This window comes from Strix uralensis, chromosome 3, assembly GCF_047716275.1.
Source record: "Strix uralensis isolate ZFMK-TIS-50842 chromosome 3, bStrUra1, whole genome shotgun sequence".
Taxonomy (NCBI): domain Eukaryota; kingdom Metazoa; phylum Chordata; class Aves; order Strigiformes; family Strigidae; genus Strix; species Strix uralensis.
In genome coordinates this window covers 83,792,401-83,809,144 of record NC_133974.1, presented here as the reverse complement: position 1 = coordinate 83,809,144, position 16,744 = coordinate 83,792,401, and the positions used below count along the sequence as shown (strand labels likewise).

At 35.8% G+C, this 16,744-nt stretch overlaps 1 protein-coding gene across 10 annotated transcripts in view; it reads left to right on the top strand.

Moving 5' to 3' along the window:
* Positions 1 to 16,744, top strand: part of SIPA1L2 (signal induced proliferation associated 1 like 2) — a 151,010-nt gene that overhangs the window by 99,810 nt on the left and 34,456 nt on the right. For all 10 annotated transcript variants that reach the window (XM_074863136.1, XM_074863142.1, XM_074863140.1 and 7 more), the window contains 2 exons: positions 789 to 1,063; positions 13,890 to 14,147. In XM_074863136.1, the coding sequence (XP_074719237.1) occupies positions 789 to 1,063; positions 13,890 to 14,147 (533 nt within the window). The remainder of the gene's footprint in view (positions 1 to 788; positions 1,064 to 13,889; positions 14,148 to 16,744) is intronic.

Genomic DNA, 16,744 nt, shown 5'->3' with positions numbered 1-16,744 from the left:
GGTCTTCTGAGTCTGGTGCAGTATCCCAGCATACACGCTTTTGTATGACTATTTTTTACTGGACAAAACTGTTGAGAAGTTGTTACATAGAAATGAGCCTGCTTAGCAAAGTCTGAATTTGAAGGATTTTGCCTACTCATGTAATGACAGAATTACTTTTCACTGAATATGAAGAAAGTAATTTTTTTGTTTGTAAACTTCCTAGTGACATGAAAACTCTTATCCTGTTTTAGTGATGTCCACATTTGGACATGGTGGTCATTAGGAATCTGACACGGCAAAATAAATCAAAATTATCTTCATTGTTATGTTCTTAAGGAAGAAATGATGCTAGAACTGAAGCACTTCACTCAATTTGGCTCATGTTCTATCTCAAGTTTAATACTGTCTAATACTGAAGAAAAAATGCCTGCACACCTTCAGTCAGTCAGTCAACAAGAATGAAGCAACTGACAGGACAGCATTTTGCTTGCTTTGTGTTTTGAAACTGAAGCAGCTGTTAAGTTTTCAATAAGATGTAAATAGTATTGTGTTAATGTTGTGCAAGAGGGAAGGAACTCGACACGGGTCAGCTAGTTGCTCTGAGGATCTAAGATTTTTAGCATTGTGAAATGTTTTGTTCATTTTGTCTTATGCAGAAACCTTCATTCAACCACAAATGTTAAAATAATTGTTAGTATTAGTATATTAAAGATATGCATAGCTTTATTGTGTTGAAAATAGATCTGTTTTTGTGTCCAAAGAAGTGAATGTCCTGACAATAGTGTAACAATCTGATACTTCTTTAGATAGTGACCAGAGGATGTGAAACCACAGAAATGACCCTTCGGAGAAATGGGTTGGGCCAACTTGGATTCCACGTGAACTTTGAAGGGATAGTGGCAGATGTGGAGCCCTTTGGTTTTGCATGGAAGGCAGGCCTAAGGCAAGGGAGCCGCCTGGTTGAGATCTGTAAAGTGGCTGTGGCAACTTTGACTCATGAACAAATGATTGACCTCTTACGTACATCAGTGACAGTAAAAGTGGTCATTATTCAACCACATGAGGATGGAGCGCCTAGAAGGTAACAAGCAACAGTTCTCAATGTGACATTTGGTTTTTTCTCTGTTTTTTTCTGTTTTTTTTCTCTGTTTTTTTTTCTCTGCTACTGCTTAAACGATGGCTCTTTTATTGGAGGCCCTCAGGAAATGGATATTGTCTCTCATGTTTGGTGATAATATTATTGAGTCTCTTAAAGCAATCTTTTCCCCAAAACCCCTATTGACTTGTAATAGAAGATAAAATGGGATCCTGTAAGAAATTTAATGGGGAATTTACTTTTGTATGTCTTTGAAAGAGTAAGAAGTAAACTTTAGTGCATCATGACTGAGCTGTTATGAAAGCTGATGTGACTTCTTTTCTTCCACAGGAGAATTTTATATTTTAATATTAAATTTAAAAATTGGGAATCATTCTCTGAAAACTGTACCTTGTCTGTCTTTCACGTTTCTCTGACACCTGACTATTGAAAAAGATTTGTTTTATCTTTTCTTATGTTGAAATTTTAACAAAAGTAATGACATACTGAGTTCTGGACATATATGGTACCAAGTCTTAGAGTTCTCCTCGTTTTATACAGATATCTAATTTAGTCATATTAAATAGGGGATTAGATCAATGAAATAATCAGTTAAAGCAAAGAAATATTGCTGCAACATGAAATAAATGCTCATACACTCAGAAAAAGACTTTAATAAAGATTATTATAGTGACTGTACCATTCAGGGATGAAATGCAATTTTCTTTCTTCAGTGTTCCTTTTTTGGTGACAAAAAGATTTTTGTTCTTCTCTCTGTTTTTGAAGATTATGAGGTAGAGAAGAAGTAGGGAAAATTTAAAACTTTATAATAATATGACTTTATTTCTCACATACCTTGTCTAGGCACTGTTAATTTGGCTTTTTCTAAATGAGAACTGTACCAGAGTAAATTGAATTAATTGTTTTCTTGTAGAAGGCCAACTTTAAATCTCCTGTTGATTTTTAATTTAACAGAAAAAACATTAGATGTGTTGCTTTTGGCAAGACAACAAGCCATAAAATTTTACGTAGCATGCAGTACTATGAAGTTGGTGCCAACTGTACACGAATACTGTTTAATTGGTGGCAATTCTCCAAGTAGTCATTGGCCTGATGAATGACACAGAAGTGCCCTCCCCTGCCTCAACCTGCATGTCGATGTGCTGGGTTCCTTCTGAGGAAAATGCCTGTGAATGTAGAATACCACCGTTTTGCTTAGTTGGATAGAATTTGCAATTAAGCCTCTCTTTGCTTAGCTTTGCTATTCTCACCATCTGCTTCTGGGTATGAATTTTCACTGGCTTGTTTGGTATACATTTCCAAGCTGTTTACAGAATATGAGCCTAATGAGCTGATCCTATTATATTGAAGGTAAAAACGTGTATTTTATAGGTCATGATGGAAAAATACATACTGAATGAATTGTTTATATCTTCTTTGATACATTTTTAGAAGTAAAATGTTAAAATCCCAAATCAGTGTGATACATGGCACTCAGTCTATGTGTAGGAGGAGTTTTAACTGAGTGCCACCAAACTGGGAAAAATCTGCAAAACCTGTTCTTGTTTATAAATTTTTTGCATTTTTAAAACTGTGTGACTAATTACTAAGGAAAATGAATTTTTTTTAAACTGTGTTTCTATTCTAAAATATGAAAAACACCAAAGCATTTATGTTTAAGTTCTTTTCAGCCTCATCTCTAGTATAAAAAAAGAAATTGTCATTAATGCCTCTTTCTCTCAAATACCAATTTCTTCCTGAAACAGAAAGCTCCTCATTTTCCCCTTTACATCAGCAAAATATGATTAATGATTTTGATTGCCTAACTTGAAAGGGATCTAATATCCAAAGAGTTTTGAGCTTGCCTTTTCCAAATGTTTATAATCTAAACAGAGCAGACAGAAAGCAATATACTTATCAGGTGACAAGTTTGAGAGTTTCAGTTGTCAGACATGACCTATGACATCGTTTGTAAAATATGTTAATGAGCAGGGGAATGAGGAGAAGGCAGAAAGGTATAAATTACCAGAGGTTTGGAGAAGGAAGATAGTCTATCACAGCTACTTACTAGTTAAAACTTGTTCAAATCCATCTCCCTGTCTCCTACTCAGTTGCTTCTCTCAGCCATCTGCAATGTCTTATCTTGCAGAGTCATAAAAACAGAGAATAGTTGAGGTTGGAAGGGACAAGAGACCTCTGAAGATTGTTGAGTCCAATCCCATTGTTCAAAGCAAGGTCACTCAAGGACACGTTCACTGGGGTTTGAATATCTCCAAGGATGGAGACTCCACAACTTCAGTTCCAGTGTTCGATCATCCTTACAGTAACAGATGTTTTTACGTATACTTAAATAGAATTTCCTGTATTTCCATTTGTTCACCTTGCCTTCTGTGCTTTCACTGTATACAAATCTGAAGAGTCTCACCCTGTTGTCTTTTCTACACATCACCCTATCGGGTATTTATATACATCGACAAGATTCCTCCTGCGCCTTCTCTTTCCCAGGCTGAACAATTCCAGTGCTCTCAGCCTTTTCTTGTGTTTCAGGTGCTCTGATCCCTTAATCATCTTTGTAGCCCTTTGTAGCAAGTCCAGTATATTCATGTCTCTCTTGTACTCTGGTACCTGGTTTACCCAGAAATTTACAGGCAGTAGTTTTGGATGTAAAACAGGAGTATCTGGAGAACTATAATCCACTTCACTTTCATTTGATGACAAGAAATGTCACTGTCCTTGGAGAATCCATGTGTGGCTATATAGGACAGAATCAGGTCTCTGTGAGTGGTTTCCAACATGTATCTGTGAGCAACAGTTAAGGCAGGTGTGCCAGCTCATCAAGAGAGAACTTTTCTACTGTCAAGTAGTCCTAATAATTATCAAATAACACTCAAACCAGACATACAGATATTTCCTTCAAAGTTGGAGTCAGTCCTTGATCCACATGCTGCACATGTCTGGGAGAATGGTGGTTCAAAAGCAGGAGAAAGCTTCACGTGTACACTTCCAATAATTATCTCTTTCATTCACAGCTGGTTTTGGAGATTTTGTTCTAAGAAATGATAGTTCAGTCTATCTGATGTATGTAGAGCAGTTGATTTGGAGACTGAAATAAGTATCTGAAAAGTTTGATTCATCCTACAGAGCATATGATCTTCCGGCAGCTGGGTTGTTTTTCCTCTGTATTTCAGCCTTATTTCTCAGAGTAGATATTGGTAGTTTATAAAACATTTTTACTTTAAATGACATAATCTGTCATTTCAAGTTCAACCACTAAGTTTTTGTCCACAGCGCATAGATAGAAAAATACATTCACCTTTGTTTCTGCAAGAATCAGTTGCATTAATAGTTGAGGTACATTTTCAAGAATATAAATATAATTTTAGCAAAAAAAATTCATAGTTTCATGAAAAATCCCCATGTATCTTTTTATTAATACCTGTCTTTCATTTATTAAGATAATTAACTGATCTCCACTGCTTGAAAGAGTAGTTTCTGCTTAGCTCTGTCTGCTGGGCTTTAGGAGTATGAAGCAATGAGGAGTTTCTTTTTAGGTTGCTTATTAGCAGTGGTTCCTTGCTGGGATCAAATTCTGAAGTGAGTTTACACAGATTGGACATGAGTGCCATGGAGTGTCTTGGGAATTATGCCCTTCAAATGAAAATGAGTTTCAAGTGTGCAAGGGTGTTTCCGAAGCAGCCTCAGTCCCTTGGAAAAATATCAGCTGAAGTGATCTTTAATCAAGTTCTTAACTTGATTTTTTTTCTGTTAGCTTGTCCACAAATCATCCTCAGTCCGTCAGTCCTTTATATTTTAAAAGAAAACCAATGAAGTGTAAGTGTGCATACAGTGAGAATATTAACACTGAACTATTAACAATGGATTTATTTTTTGCTGCAAGCTATCTTGTATTAATTTATTTCAGCATGAAAATAAATTATTTGGAATGCTGAAGGTGCTTACAAAGGAATGTTACAGAGTGATTAGGAAATTACAGAGGAAAATTCTGCTCAATACATGCATTCCATTACTTAATGTAGATCCTTCTACCTATAGTCTTGATAGCAGTGTATGCAAAAGCAATCATGGAATAAGGCCTTTCATTTACTATCCTGTAAGATTCATGAACTTGAGACAAAGCTTATGCTGTTTTCAGTTTGCTCCAGCAATTAAATAGTCATGTACAAATTGAGAAATCATAATTATTTGCATGGCACCAGGCTGATATTGAGGTAGAAAGAAGAAATTGCTATTTAAAACAAATTCTTTAAATTACAAAGCAGTATTGGAACAAACATGCTGGTCACTGTATTCAGATCTTAATAAGTATCTTTGTGTCATATTTGTTTCTATGCTTTTTCTTTCCCTTCAGAATTGTTGATTTGTTCTTCTGTTGTCACTATTACCTGATACTGCAGTGCAGTAGCTAGAATTATACACATTTTGACAGAAGAATAATGATGTTCATTCTAATTTGCTTTCACTGGTGTTGTCACAGTAATGCTCAAGGACACTATATCCTTATCAGTCAAATCCAGTCAAGGAATACAAGTATTTCTAAATCCATTTTTAACTGTAGATTCTGCTAGGATCTTGCTTGCTTACTACGTTGAAACTTATGTGTCTGTCAACTACCATTATATATAAAAAGAAACTGCTTAAGAAACAATTTCTGGAAAGTTTAGAAAACAAACAAAACTTTAAGCAAGATTTCCAGGGATGGATGAGAAACAGAAGCTCAAGTGCAACCACTGTAAGAGATCCAGCAATGGTAGTTTCAACCTGCTGGTCAACAAATAACAACTTTTTTTCTGCTGTTGCAGGTAATTTTGAAAATGGAAATATTTTAGTAACTATGACTGAAACTGCCTGTTGGGCCATTATTAAGTGCTACTACATTTCTTTTGAGGCTGTTTTATTCTCTTGAACTTTGCAAACTATTTTCTACAGGCAAAATAGGTGTAACAATTTTCTGTATTTTCCAGTCTTGATGCTCGTTCCTCTTAAAAAAAGCCCTAGAAACACAACTGTCTAATAAGATCACAATCATTTAAGTAACAGATAACCAGTAGAGTATAGAATGTTTGGAAAAATGTTTCTGGGAAGTGGAAGGGTTTAGTGTGTGGAGGAGTTCAAATCTTCTCTCAAGGGTGTTTGCCATAAGGTGGTGGGATAGTTCATAGGGCCTTCAGATTATTTAATAATTTTTTTTTTTTAATTAAGCCTTCTGAGCTAGAAAGAAGTCAGGTCTAGAATTGCTGGCAGGATACTGCCAGACTAACAACGCTTGAGGCGGATTAAAACAGAAAAACCTGAAACTGAACTTTTGGTTGTAAAAGTAGAATTTGGATGTACCAAAGGTTTTAATTACCACCCTTGTTACTAACCTAAGAAAGCTGCAAGTACCTGAAAACTCTAGATTATGATTTTTTTAGAGGCAACTGAAAGAACCATCACTATGAAAATATATTACTTGGAAGCTATATCACTTGCAAAAGTGAATCCTCTGTACCCAACAAAGAATAAAATGATAGGAAATGCTTAACTTTCTTTACTGTCAGAATTACTGTACTTCTTATAACATTATTAGATTCAGGGAATGAGACATATACACTGTGATATAGCCTGATGGAGACTCTTGCCAAAACCGAACTCTGTCAGAACTCTGATTAGCACTAGAGATTTTAACCTAGGCTGTTACATTTTAAGTGCAAGTCCTAACAGAAGGTCGTCACATAAGACCTCTTGCCTTTCCCCCTCACTGTGAAGGGTCTGCCACGGCTGCCTTTGAAAGGATGGCAGTGCCAGCAAACCACAGAGTTTAGACATAAGGTATGGGCTGCCCTCTTCCCCATCTTTAGTATGTCATGCACCATGTGCTTTGTCTCTTCTCTAATTAACCAAAACATCATGATTTTCTTCTGCATAAAAGGAAAAGACTTTTTTATTGTTAAAAAAAATTGTTTTCTGTCACTTTTTATAAATTATTTTGAGCTTTTTTTCTTCCCAATATAGTTTTCAAAGAAAAGGATGTGTAAACTTGGCCTTTGCCAGTATATACGATTTGCATTTTAACATCTTTCCTTAAATTCACTGTACCTAAGAGAATAAGGCTAAATATGCAGCATTGCTATAATCCTTGGGAAGCTGAAACTTTATTGTATGAGCATCTTTTTGTATTTTGATTTGCATCAAAGCAAAGGAAGACCTAAGCAATGTATATAGCATATGTTCTCCACCCAGAAGTAGTCTAACAAAAGAACTATAAACTAAAAAGGTACAAAGTTGAAAACAGTTCTCTGATTCTTATCATATTTATCATCCAAGTAAAAAGTTTTTGAGTTTTTCTTACATTTAGTTATGAATGAACTCATAGCAGAAGTTATAACTGCTAGAGTTCATTATGTGTACAGTTTTACAGTCAAGCAGAAAAAACCAAAAATGCCAGGCAAAACTCTGATTGTCTCTATACAGAGATGTAAATAGTAGTTCCAGACTTTTTTATTTCTTTTTTGTTGTTGTTTTTCCTTCTCTCTATTGTCCAATGTGATTGAAAAAACTCAAGAGAACCACATCTTTTCGGCATTTTGAAGCTTAGCATATTGCTTATGCAATTCTGAGTCAGCAAAGAAGTTATTCATTGTAAATAACTTTGGGTATATATACCTACTATTATATAAAACATTTTTTAGAATCTGTTTTTGTTATGTCTGGGTTGGAATGTCCAGGATCTCTGCAAAAAGTGCAAATGAATTGATCTTTTGGAATCACAGAGTCATAGGATAATTCAGGTTGGAAAGGACTGCAGGGGATTATTTGGTTCAACCTCCTGCTCAAAATGGCATCAGCTATGAGGTCAAGCCAGGTTATTCAGGGCTTTATCCATTCAGGGATTCAAAAACTCCAGGGGTGAAGACTGCAATAACCTCTCTCTGGAAAACAGACTTGGTTTTCTTTGATGAGGATCATTTGTGTTTTCCTGTATCTCCTCATGTGCAGTCTTATTGCTAATCTTGTCTCTCCAGTATCTTAAAGGCTACTTCAAAATCAGGATTCTTTCTGAACTGTCCTTTTAGAGCTCAAAGACAAATATCCATTTGGTAGTGTTTCCCCCTACTTCATTTGTCCTGTCTGTTACTCTTCATTTCCATTTCTTAAGTTGGAGCATAATAGAACCTTTACATCCCCGCCATTGTTTTTCCAGCTCTTCTTCATTTTGCAGTCTTATGGTGAATTTTGAAGGCTTTTCTCCTCAGTGTCACAAAAATCTCTCCTATTTATCTATTTTTCCCAGTGGTTCTTCGTTCTTTGACAATAGCTTCTCAAGCCTTTATTCCTCATAATTGTTGTCTTTTGATGTAGTTGTTTTCCCGTTCTCTGGGATTTGGAAATGTGACTTGCTCTGCTTGTGTCCTAGTTTCCATCAGCAGAGACTGCAGGGGTTGTTACTGCCTTGCTGAATATACAAGTAAGCCAAAGACCTTGGTTGGTTTTGGGTTTTTTCCTCCTCTTTTATTTCCTGACTTGCTCCTTTCATCCAACACCTTGTCTGTATTTCTCTTTTTCATACAACAGTGCAGATGTAGAGGCTTTTAGGAGGCCTCTAAATTGTCAGCTCACCAATGCAAAGATTCTGTTTAAAACTGAGTAGTAACAAAGATCAGAAGGACAATGAGTATATCTTCATAAAGGAAGGATTGTCAGCTTCAACTCTTCAGTTCTATGAAGGGACTGACAGAGAGTTATCACTCGCCTTAAACCAGGAGTGATAAAGTGGGCAGCAGCCATATCTGAGGTTGCCATAAGCAATCACATACATCTGTTGTGCTATGAAATTATTTTAAAGTAAAACTGATTTTCTCTTTTTCAAATGACATCTCTTTCTTTTTGGATGAAGTGTGACTACTGTTTCTGAGATGTCAGAACTTGGAATTTTTGTCTTAACTTTTTAGCCAAAGTTCTCTTAGACCATTTGAATCTTATCCAAAGTCTTGGACTTGCACTGTAGTTGATAGAGGGAATCAGTGCAGTCGAGGAGGTACTTCCAGGAGGCGCTTCAGAGTGTCAGAGAAGGGGTAATTGATGTATGTATGTCTTATTTAACTACACGGTGAGTCTAAGCAAAACTAAGCTACTGAATTCTGCTTTTCAGTTTAGTCCCAACAATTATGTGAATTTAATCAACGTTTTATTATGTGGATTTAATAGATTGCATGATGAGTCCTCAGTCTCATAGTAACACTTTGTGGGAACTGCGGTAGTGTAAGAACAAACATGCACTGTAATAGAAGTGATTACTTTCAAATGCAATTTGAGTTAAAAGAGTGCAGCTACTTACTGTACTACTAAATACAGTTGAAGACTCCTCATTGAGCAAGATTAAATGTTTTGAATTGAAATGGTGATAGTAAGAGATAATTTGTTGGTGTAATACAACTGGTGAACACCAATGATTACTCTTCTGTCCCTACATCTCCCTTAGTGGTTCAGATTTGTGATACATTGAACTTAAGTTAAATTGTGACCGGTTATTCTAGTTCTGTTATTACCCTAACAAATCATTCATGATGCATAAAATTTGTAGGTAGTTGGGGTCTAAATAGCGAAGTCATACCCAGTAGCTGATAGTGATAGGATATAACAGAAGAGAAGGCTTTGGTGTTGTTATCAAGGTGCCAAACTGCTGATCATAGTATATGAAAGCTTCTAACTTTTTCATGGAGATGAACATTTACCTTTTTTAACTAGCATCCTTGTCTGATATAGGCCCTTCACAAAGCCTTTTACAAAACCTTTATATAGAATCTTAAATTAATGTTGAAATGTTTGGTTAATATAGTTTGAAAAATTTAATGGACTGCTTGATAATTGTTTCAGAACATAATGCTCCTTGCAATAACATTTGAATATTGCAGATTTCTGTAGTGGACTTTTAAATTTTAATATGCAGTCATGACCTTCTAGCGGTATCGTAGAGTCATGTTCTGTGTAATTGCAGAGTAGGTTTTATTAACCAGATTTTTAATAGGATAATATGGCTCTTGAACCAAAGATATTAGTAGGACTCTGTGCTTTATGTTGAAGGATTGATTTAATTAGTACCAAACTACAGTGAAGGACACGAAGTGCTGTCATTTTTGATGTGTGGTTAAGACTTGGTCATGCTTGCTTGATAAATAACATGAGTCTGTTTTTCAAAATATTATATCAAATATAATTGGAAAAGACATTTCTCTACTTGTTTAACATAAATTTAAATATCTTTCTAAGACCATAAAATATAGATTTGTCTTTACATATTCTTTAAAGTGAATTTTAAAAAAATTTAAAATTAAAAAGAGAATTAAAAACTGTCATTCAATACAAGTGCCAAAGTATATACTTCATTTAGTGGAGTAAGTAACAATATTATAAATAGAAGTTCGATAATGGTCAAATTAAATATTTAATAGGAAATTGCATTTGATTTTGTGTCTTTTTTCATGCAAAATAACTTGCAGTTTGACCCGTGGCAGGGTTGGGGATCCTTACCAGATTGCAGGCATGAAGTAATTGATTCTCTTTGTTTCTGATATGGGAGGTAGCTACAATTATGACTTTACATATCTCAGTATACTGCAGTATCTGTTCTTTAGTGGAGCGGTGCTTGTGGAGCAATCAAGCATAATTTTTCATATGAATGTTGAACTGATTGGTTTGACACTTTTAAATTAAAGTCTGTGTGACAAATGAAGCCATATGAAATAGTTCAATTTTAACCATGGAATTTTGGGGGGCACCAGTTACAACAGTTATGTTGGGGCTCTGTTTTGAATTTAAAAGTAACATTGTTAGATTTTTATAGTGATTTGAAATAGGGTTGTTTTGTAAGCCTTTGTTTGCAGGGTCAATGTTCTGAATAATTTTTTCATTTGTCAGAGGAATACATTTTCATGATGCAAGCAAACACAAAATTTTACAAAATTTTAAATTCTTACTCTTTGCAGGAAAGCTTTTTGTTTGCTATTTTTATATCATGCTTCAGTTATTCAGCTAGCAAGCTGAATCAAACTAAATAGTGGTAACAATTCCTTTTACCTTCAAAACCCATGGCTATTTTTACATCACTTAAAGTACTTTATGGGGGGTATCTAATAAGGGATACAATGACAATTACATGCTATCACTTTCTCAATTACCAAGACAAAATGTGAAATCAATATCTTAATGATAAAAGTTGGGGAGGTGGTGGTTTGTTTCTAACACTTAAGGTCTCTCGAAATGAAGAAGGGCGGGAAACAATACTAAGAAATCAGCAGAAGGATGATTGAATTGTAGCCTACATAATTGTTCAACTTCCTAGTCAAATAATGACAAACTGTGTATATACGGCCACATGAAAAATTATGCAGTGCACTAAGCTAATATTAACCTTGCTGTGTCATCAGTGCATTCTTTGTTCTGTTTGTTTTGTATATAAAGCTTTATGAAAGTCTTTAATTGAATAATCAATCTTAGGTTGATTTTGCCTTTGAAAACTTTCTATATTCATGTAACATGGAAATGAGTTAGGGTTGTGTTGCTGGAGGCTGTTGTCTCCTACACCTTGGTCTTATTTGTTGCAGGCAGTGAATGAGGCAGGGAACTTTATGAAAAGGAGAATGGTCTTGGGATACACGCAGTTGAATATTGCACTGGAGAAATGTATTCTATGTATGCTTCAGCAGTAGAAATGTTTGCACAATCCTATACAATTTGCTTAACTTGGCATTTCCATGGCATTCATCATTCTAAGAGCCCAACATGTGTTTTGTGATTTTCAAAAGTGTGAAACAATTTTAAAAAATAGATCCATGAACTGAGGTGGTTTGAAGTGGTGGTCTGAATAACTGTGGCATTTTCAGAGTGGGAGGAAGGCTACAGATATAGCAAATTGACCTTCTGAGATTAATTGATAATTTTATAACATTGATTTCTCTGTAGCTCCATTCCTTCTTTGTGAGAGGAGACTATCAAGGTGGTCTTACCTCCATAGGGAAGCTAAAACTAGAAAGTCATTATTGTGAAATTCTCTGATGCTTTCCAGCATGTCCAGCTGTAATTTGTCAGCAGAGTTTATACATGTCAGATTTTACTGGTGCATTTAATACTGATATTTCTGATCAAAGAATAACCTTGAAAAAAACAGGAATTCTGAGTTCTGTTTTGGAGCATTCTAGTGACCCCTCTTCAGCTCATCTTCATCATGGTGTCTTCTACCCTACACTGCTGCTAATATCCACTCTCAGTGCTTTATCCTCTATAGTTTATAGTTCTTTCTTTACCTTTTTTGTATGTTTGAGTGCCAGCAGAGACTGAGATTTAATGCAACAGCATAAAATGTTTGCCTATTTAGTACCACAAAACTCAACGGCCTGAAGCATCTGGCTGGATCAGACTGTACATATACAAAGTATCTAGAATGTAACTGCTACAGTTGCACACGCAGGTTCTCTGCAACAGCCTTGAGTAACATAGTTAGCATTTTTATATTTTTTTTTTTTAATCTGCTTACTAGAACACTACCAATAAAAATGTTCTTTTGGGGTATGGTTCAGAAGCTTTAGCGCACAGTAATTGAATGTATGAGAATCTGTACAATTTATTTGAACTGAACATTTGTGTTAAGCTATTTGTGTCAAAACATTTTCAGGATTAAGTCTGTAAACACTTTGCATACACTCTGTAGCACTTTCTCTAGGTGACTTCAGTTGGAAATGGGGAATGTTGAGTTTTCAACAAAAGCAAAGCTCAATCAAGACTCAGCTCAAGGGATAGAGCAAAATTGTAGTTGAGACAGAAGCAAGTTTTCACTATTTCTTACTTAATGCAGTGCATTAGAATTATTTAGGGTGTTTTCTTTATAGATGTTAAATTAGTATGCACTGCCTATCAGAATGGAGACAGTATGTGAGAATATAAAATATCTGCAGTGATAATCAGTGTTGGCTTAAAGAGGGTGTGAAGCTTCTGTTTAACTAATTTCTGAAACAGTAATCCTTAATTCAAGTCCAGCCTGACTCTACAGCAAATATCCCACAGGCAGACTGATCTTTCAGGGAACACTGTCACTACTTTTATCTGAGCTTACACTTTCTGGGAATACTATTAGTATTTAACTGGAGGCTTCAAGCAGAGGTTGTAAGCCAGACTGTTTCTGATTTGTCACTTCCTTCCACTTCCCTATTTTTCTTCCAGGCATAGAGCCCCCCAGGAAGAGAGACATTATAACGTATACTTTGAAAGCAAATGGAAAAATATTTAGATGCCATGTAATCATTTGCATCACAGTGTATATGCTATGTAACTTGGTGGGGACAAGGTGGGATTCTAAAGTAAAGTTCTCAGTACGACCAAGAAATATTTAGTTTGCTGCAAAGCCACAAACATGTTTTGTAATCTTGGATGTGTAAATTTTTTATTAATATTTTATGTATTTATTAAATTTAAAGAAATAAAGTTGTTATAGAAGAACTTTATGGTTTTTTATGACTTTTGAATGCTTTGTTTCTACTAGGTTTTATTATGTAAAATTCAAGGTGCAGATTAATTTATAAAAGCTTAGTATTTTCTCCTTTTTGAAGGGCAAGGAGAGAGTTCAAAATCCTTTGAGCACATGAGAGCAAATCCTTTAATTTGAATGTTTCCTACCTGGTTGGCATGATAGTTTTGAAATGTTCGAAGAGCTGTACGATGATATATGAACACCTTTGTGCACCTGGAAGAAACACATGCATGTGCTTCTGACTGTAGAATGCAAGGTTTCTTTTTCTGTTCCCTCCAGTGAGACTGATCAGCACTTTTATTTGTCCTGCAGGGGTTGTTCAGAACTTTGTCGTATACCCATGGTGGAATACAAACTTGACAGTGAAGGCACCCCATGTGAGTATAAAACCCCTTTCAGAAGGAATACTACTTGGCATCGGGTGCCGACTCCCGCTGGGCAGCCTCTCTCTCGTGCCTCTCCAATCCTAGGAACATCTGACAGACTGCAGTGCCAGCAGCTTCTCCAGCAGGCTCAGACAGCCATTCCTCGCAGCACTTCCTTTGATAGAAAACTGCCAGATGGTGCAAGGTAATATACTCTCTGTTTAATGCCTGTCATTTTCCTAATGTGCCTTACTTTCGATATCTCTGCTTCCTAGAACTTTGGTATACTTATTTTTTAAACCCTGTTTTGTTGAGTTTTGACAGTAATTTGAATTCTGAGGCTCTGTTAAAAAGCATTCAGTAAGCCCAGTTCCCTACTAGAAACAAGTGACTTTTTTTGTTTGTGATGGAAGTGGACTGTACTGAGGATCCCACTGCTGAGGACAGCTAACCTTTCCCTTTAGTCCCAAATCAATGGGAATCAAATCAGTGGGAAACTGACTTGTGAATTTTTGATCTAAACAATGTCCTGTCGCCCACCTTTTGGGACCCTATTTAAACAAATAATGAGTGTAAATAAAATGAACTCATCCCTTTAAAAATGAATTATTTAATCTCATTACCAAGCTTTTGGCATAGTTTCAAAGGGTTCTGTAACTCGTTACCAGTCCTTATGCTTGGCTTTGCATTTAATTAAACAAAGCAGAGCTTGTGATTTGAATATGTAACACCTCTTAGATGATGGGCTGGTATCCTTAAATGTTAGCTCTGTTCTAATTTAATCATAATTCTTCTTAAGATAAAAAATTATTTTTAAAGTTAAAAATTTGTACATACATTTGAACTTTTAATTATTTAGGAAAGCCATGTGTCTTGAGCAGAACTCTCTGTCCTTTATTGTTTCAATTATTTCTGCTTATGCCCTTTTTTCATGGGGTGATGTAGGTCTAATTTCCAAGTTAAATACCACTGCATGTTGAAAATATCTAATTGATATGAAAATCTAAAATACTAGTCTTAAATAGCTTAATAAAATTGTGGATGAAATCATGAAATACCACTATTGCTACAGTATCTATCTTATTCAGTAGAAAAGAATTAGTGACTTTTTACATTGTTTGAAATATATACAGGTTATAGTACATATTTGAAAATATGTCTATATCATGGTCTGGGGAAGGCAGACTCCCATTTATGACCATTTGATCATTTGTATTCTCCTTCTCCCCTACTGCCCTCCTCACCCCCTGAAAAAAGGAGAGGTGCATTTCTGTAAGCGTGTATATACCGTAATAGCACTTAAGCTTTTCCTAATGTCTTGTTGCTGAAATTCTCGGTAACATCTAGTGTAAGGAGACAAATGTATCAAATGTCTAGAAATACTTCAGGATTTATGGAGCTTTATTAAGCTTATTGTATGCCTATACAGAAAAAAAATTGAAAGTTTTCTGACATACAACTCATTTCCAAAAAACTTCACAAAGATAAGTTACGCTTTTCCTAACACTCAGTGAAGCATGTGAAAAAATGCTAAGACAGAGGCAATCTCTTGCCATGAAGTAATTCTTGTATCACTTAAACAAAACAAGTGCAACACAGAAGTGCTATTCGGGGGAAGACATGGTGCAGAGTATAAATAATGGAAAGAGAGGAAAATGATGAACTGTGACATGTGGATCTTGAAACATGAAAAGAAAGGTACCTAACTGGCAAAGTCTTTCCACATGGGAAGAGGCATAGTTGATGGCTTGACAGGGAGATGGGCTTAAAACAAAAGAGTTTGAAGTAAGGTTGATTAGCACTTATAAGTAGTTTTGCAAGGATGAAAATTTATACTCAGGCTAGGAAAACGATGAAGAAATTTTGGAGGGTCAGAGACCCAATATCAATTTAGACAAGTTGAAGAGTGCAGACAAGGAGAAACTGGTTGATAAAACGGGAAGTTGTAGCAACTGATCTGAAAATGAGCTAACATTGAAGTCAGTGATAAAATGGTTGTTTTTAGAGATAAAAAGAGGAAGAAGCAACAGTAATGTGGGCTAGACATAGTAAAAGACTTAAGCAGCAACAATTCAACTACTTTGACATGTAACAGTTAAGTGCCCAGTCCCTGGAGTGAAATTAAAAACTGGAAGCTGAGCATCTATGCTCCTAGTACAGTTCCAGGGGAGAGTTAAGTGCTTTGAGAAGGCACTCCAAATGTTTTTGTGTTGATCAAGGAGTATCCTCTAATTAGTCACTAAGAAATACAAGGATATCCTTGAGCTCTACTCCTGTTTTTACAAAATGCCCAATTCTGTGACAGCTGCTCATAGCAAGTGCCTAAGACTGAAACTTCAGTCAGACTCAGTCTTCTGTTTTTTCACACCAAGAAGTCTCTGTGTACTTTAGTCCCGGAGTTGCACTTGTAGGCGAGTGCGTCCTTTCACCTGGAGTCTGGAATCCATTCCTGAGAGCAGATAGCTGCAACTCTTCTGTAAAGGAACTGTGTGAGGCATTCACTGACTGGATTTCTGTGGTTCTCTTTTTGTAGCCACCTTTTGTTTAGTAGTCTAATGGCTAGACACTTGTCCAGCAAATGAGAGACTTGGGATCTAGATATTTGTCAGTCCTCATTTTAAGGACAATGTCCTAAACGTCAGTTTGGAGGCTGGAAACACATGGGATCATAACTTACTCATTTCTTAATGCTGATTCACTTAAGCTGTGCAAGAAATGCAAAGTTCTTGGTGGTAAGAAACAAGAACATGCAACTGAATTCAACTTAGCCTATAGAGTATTTCATTTGATTGAGAGAGGCTC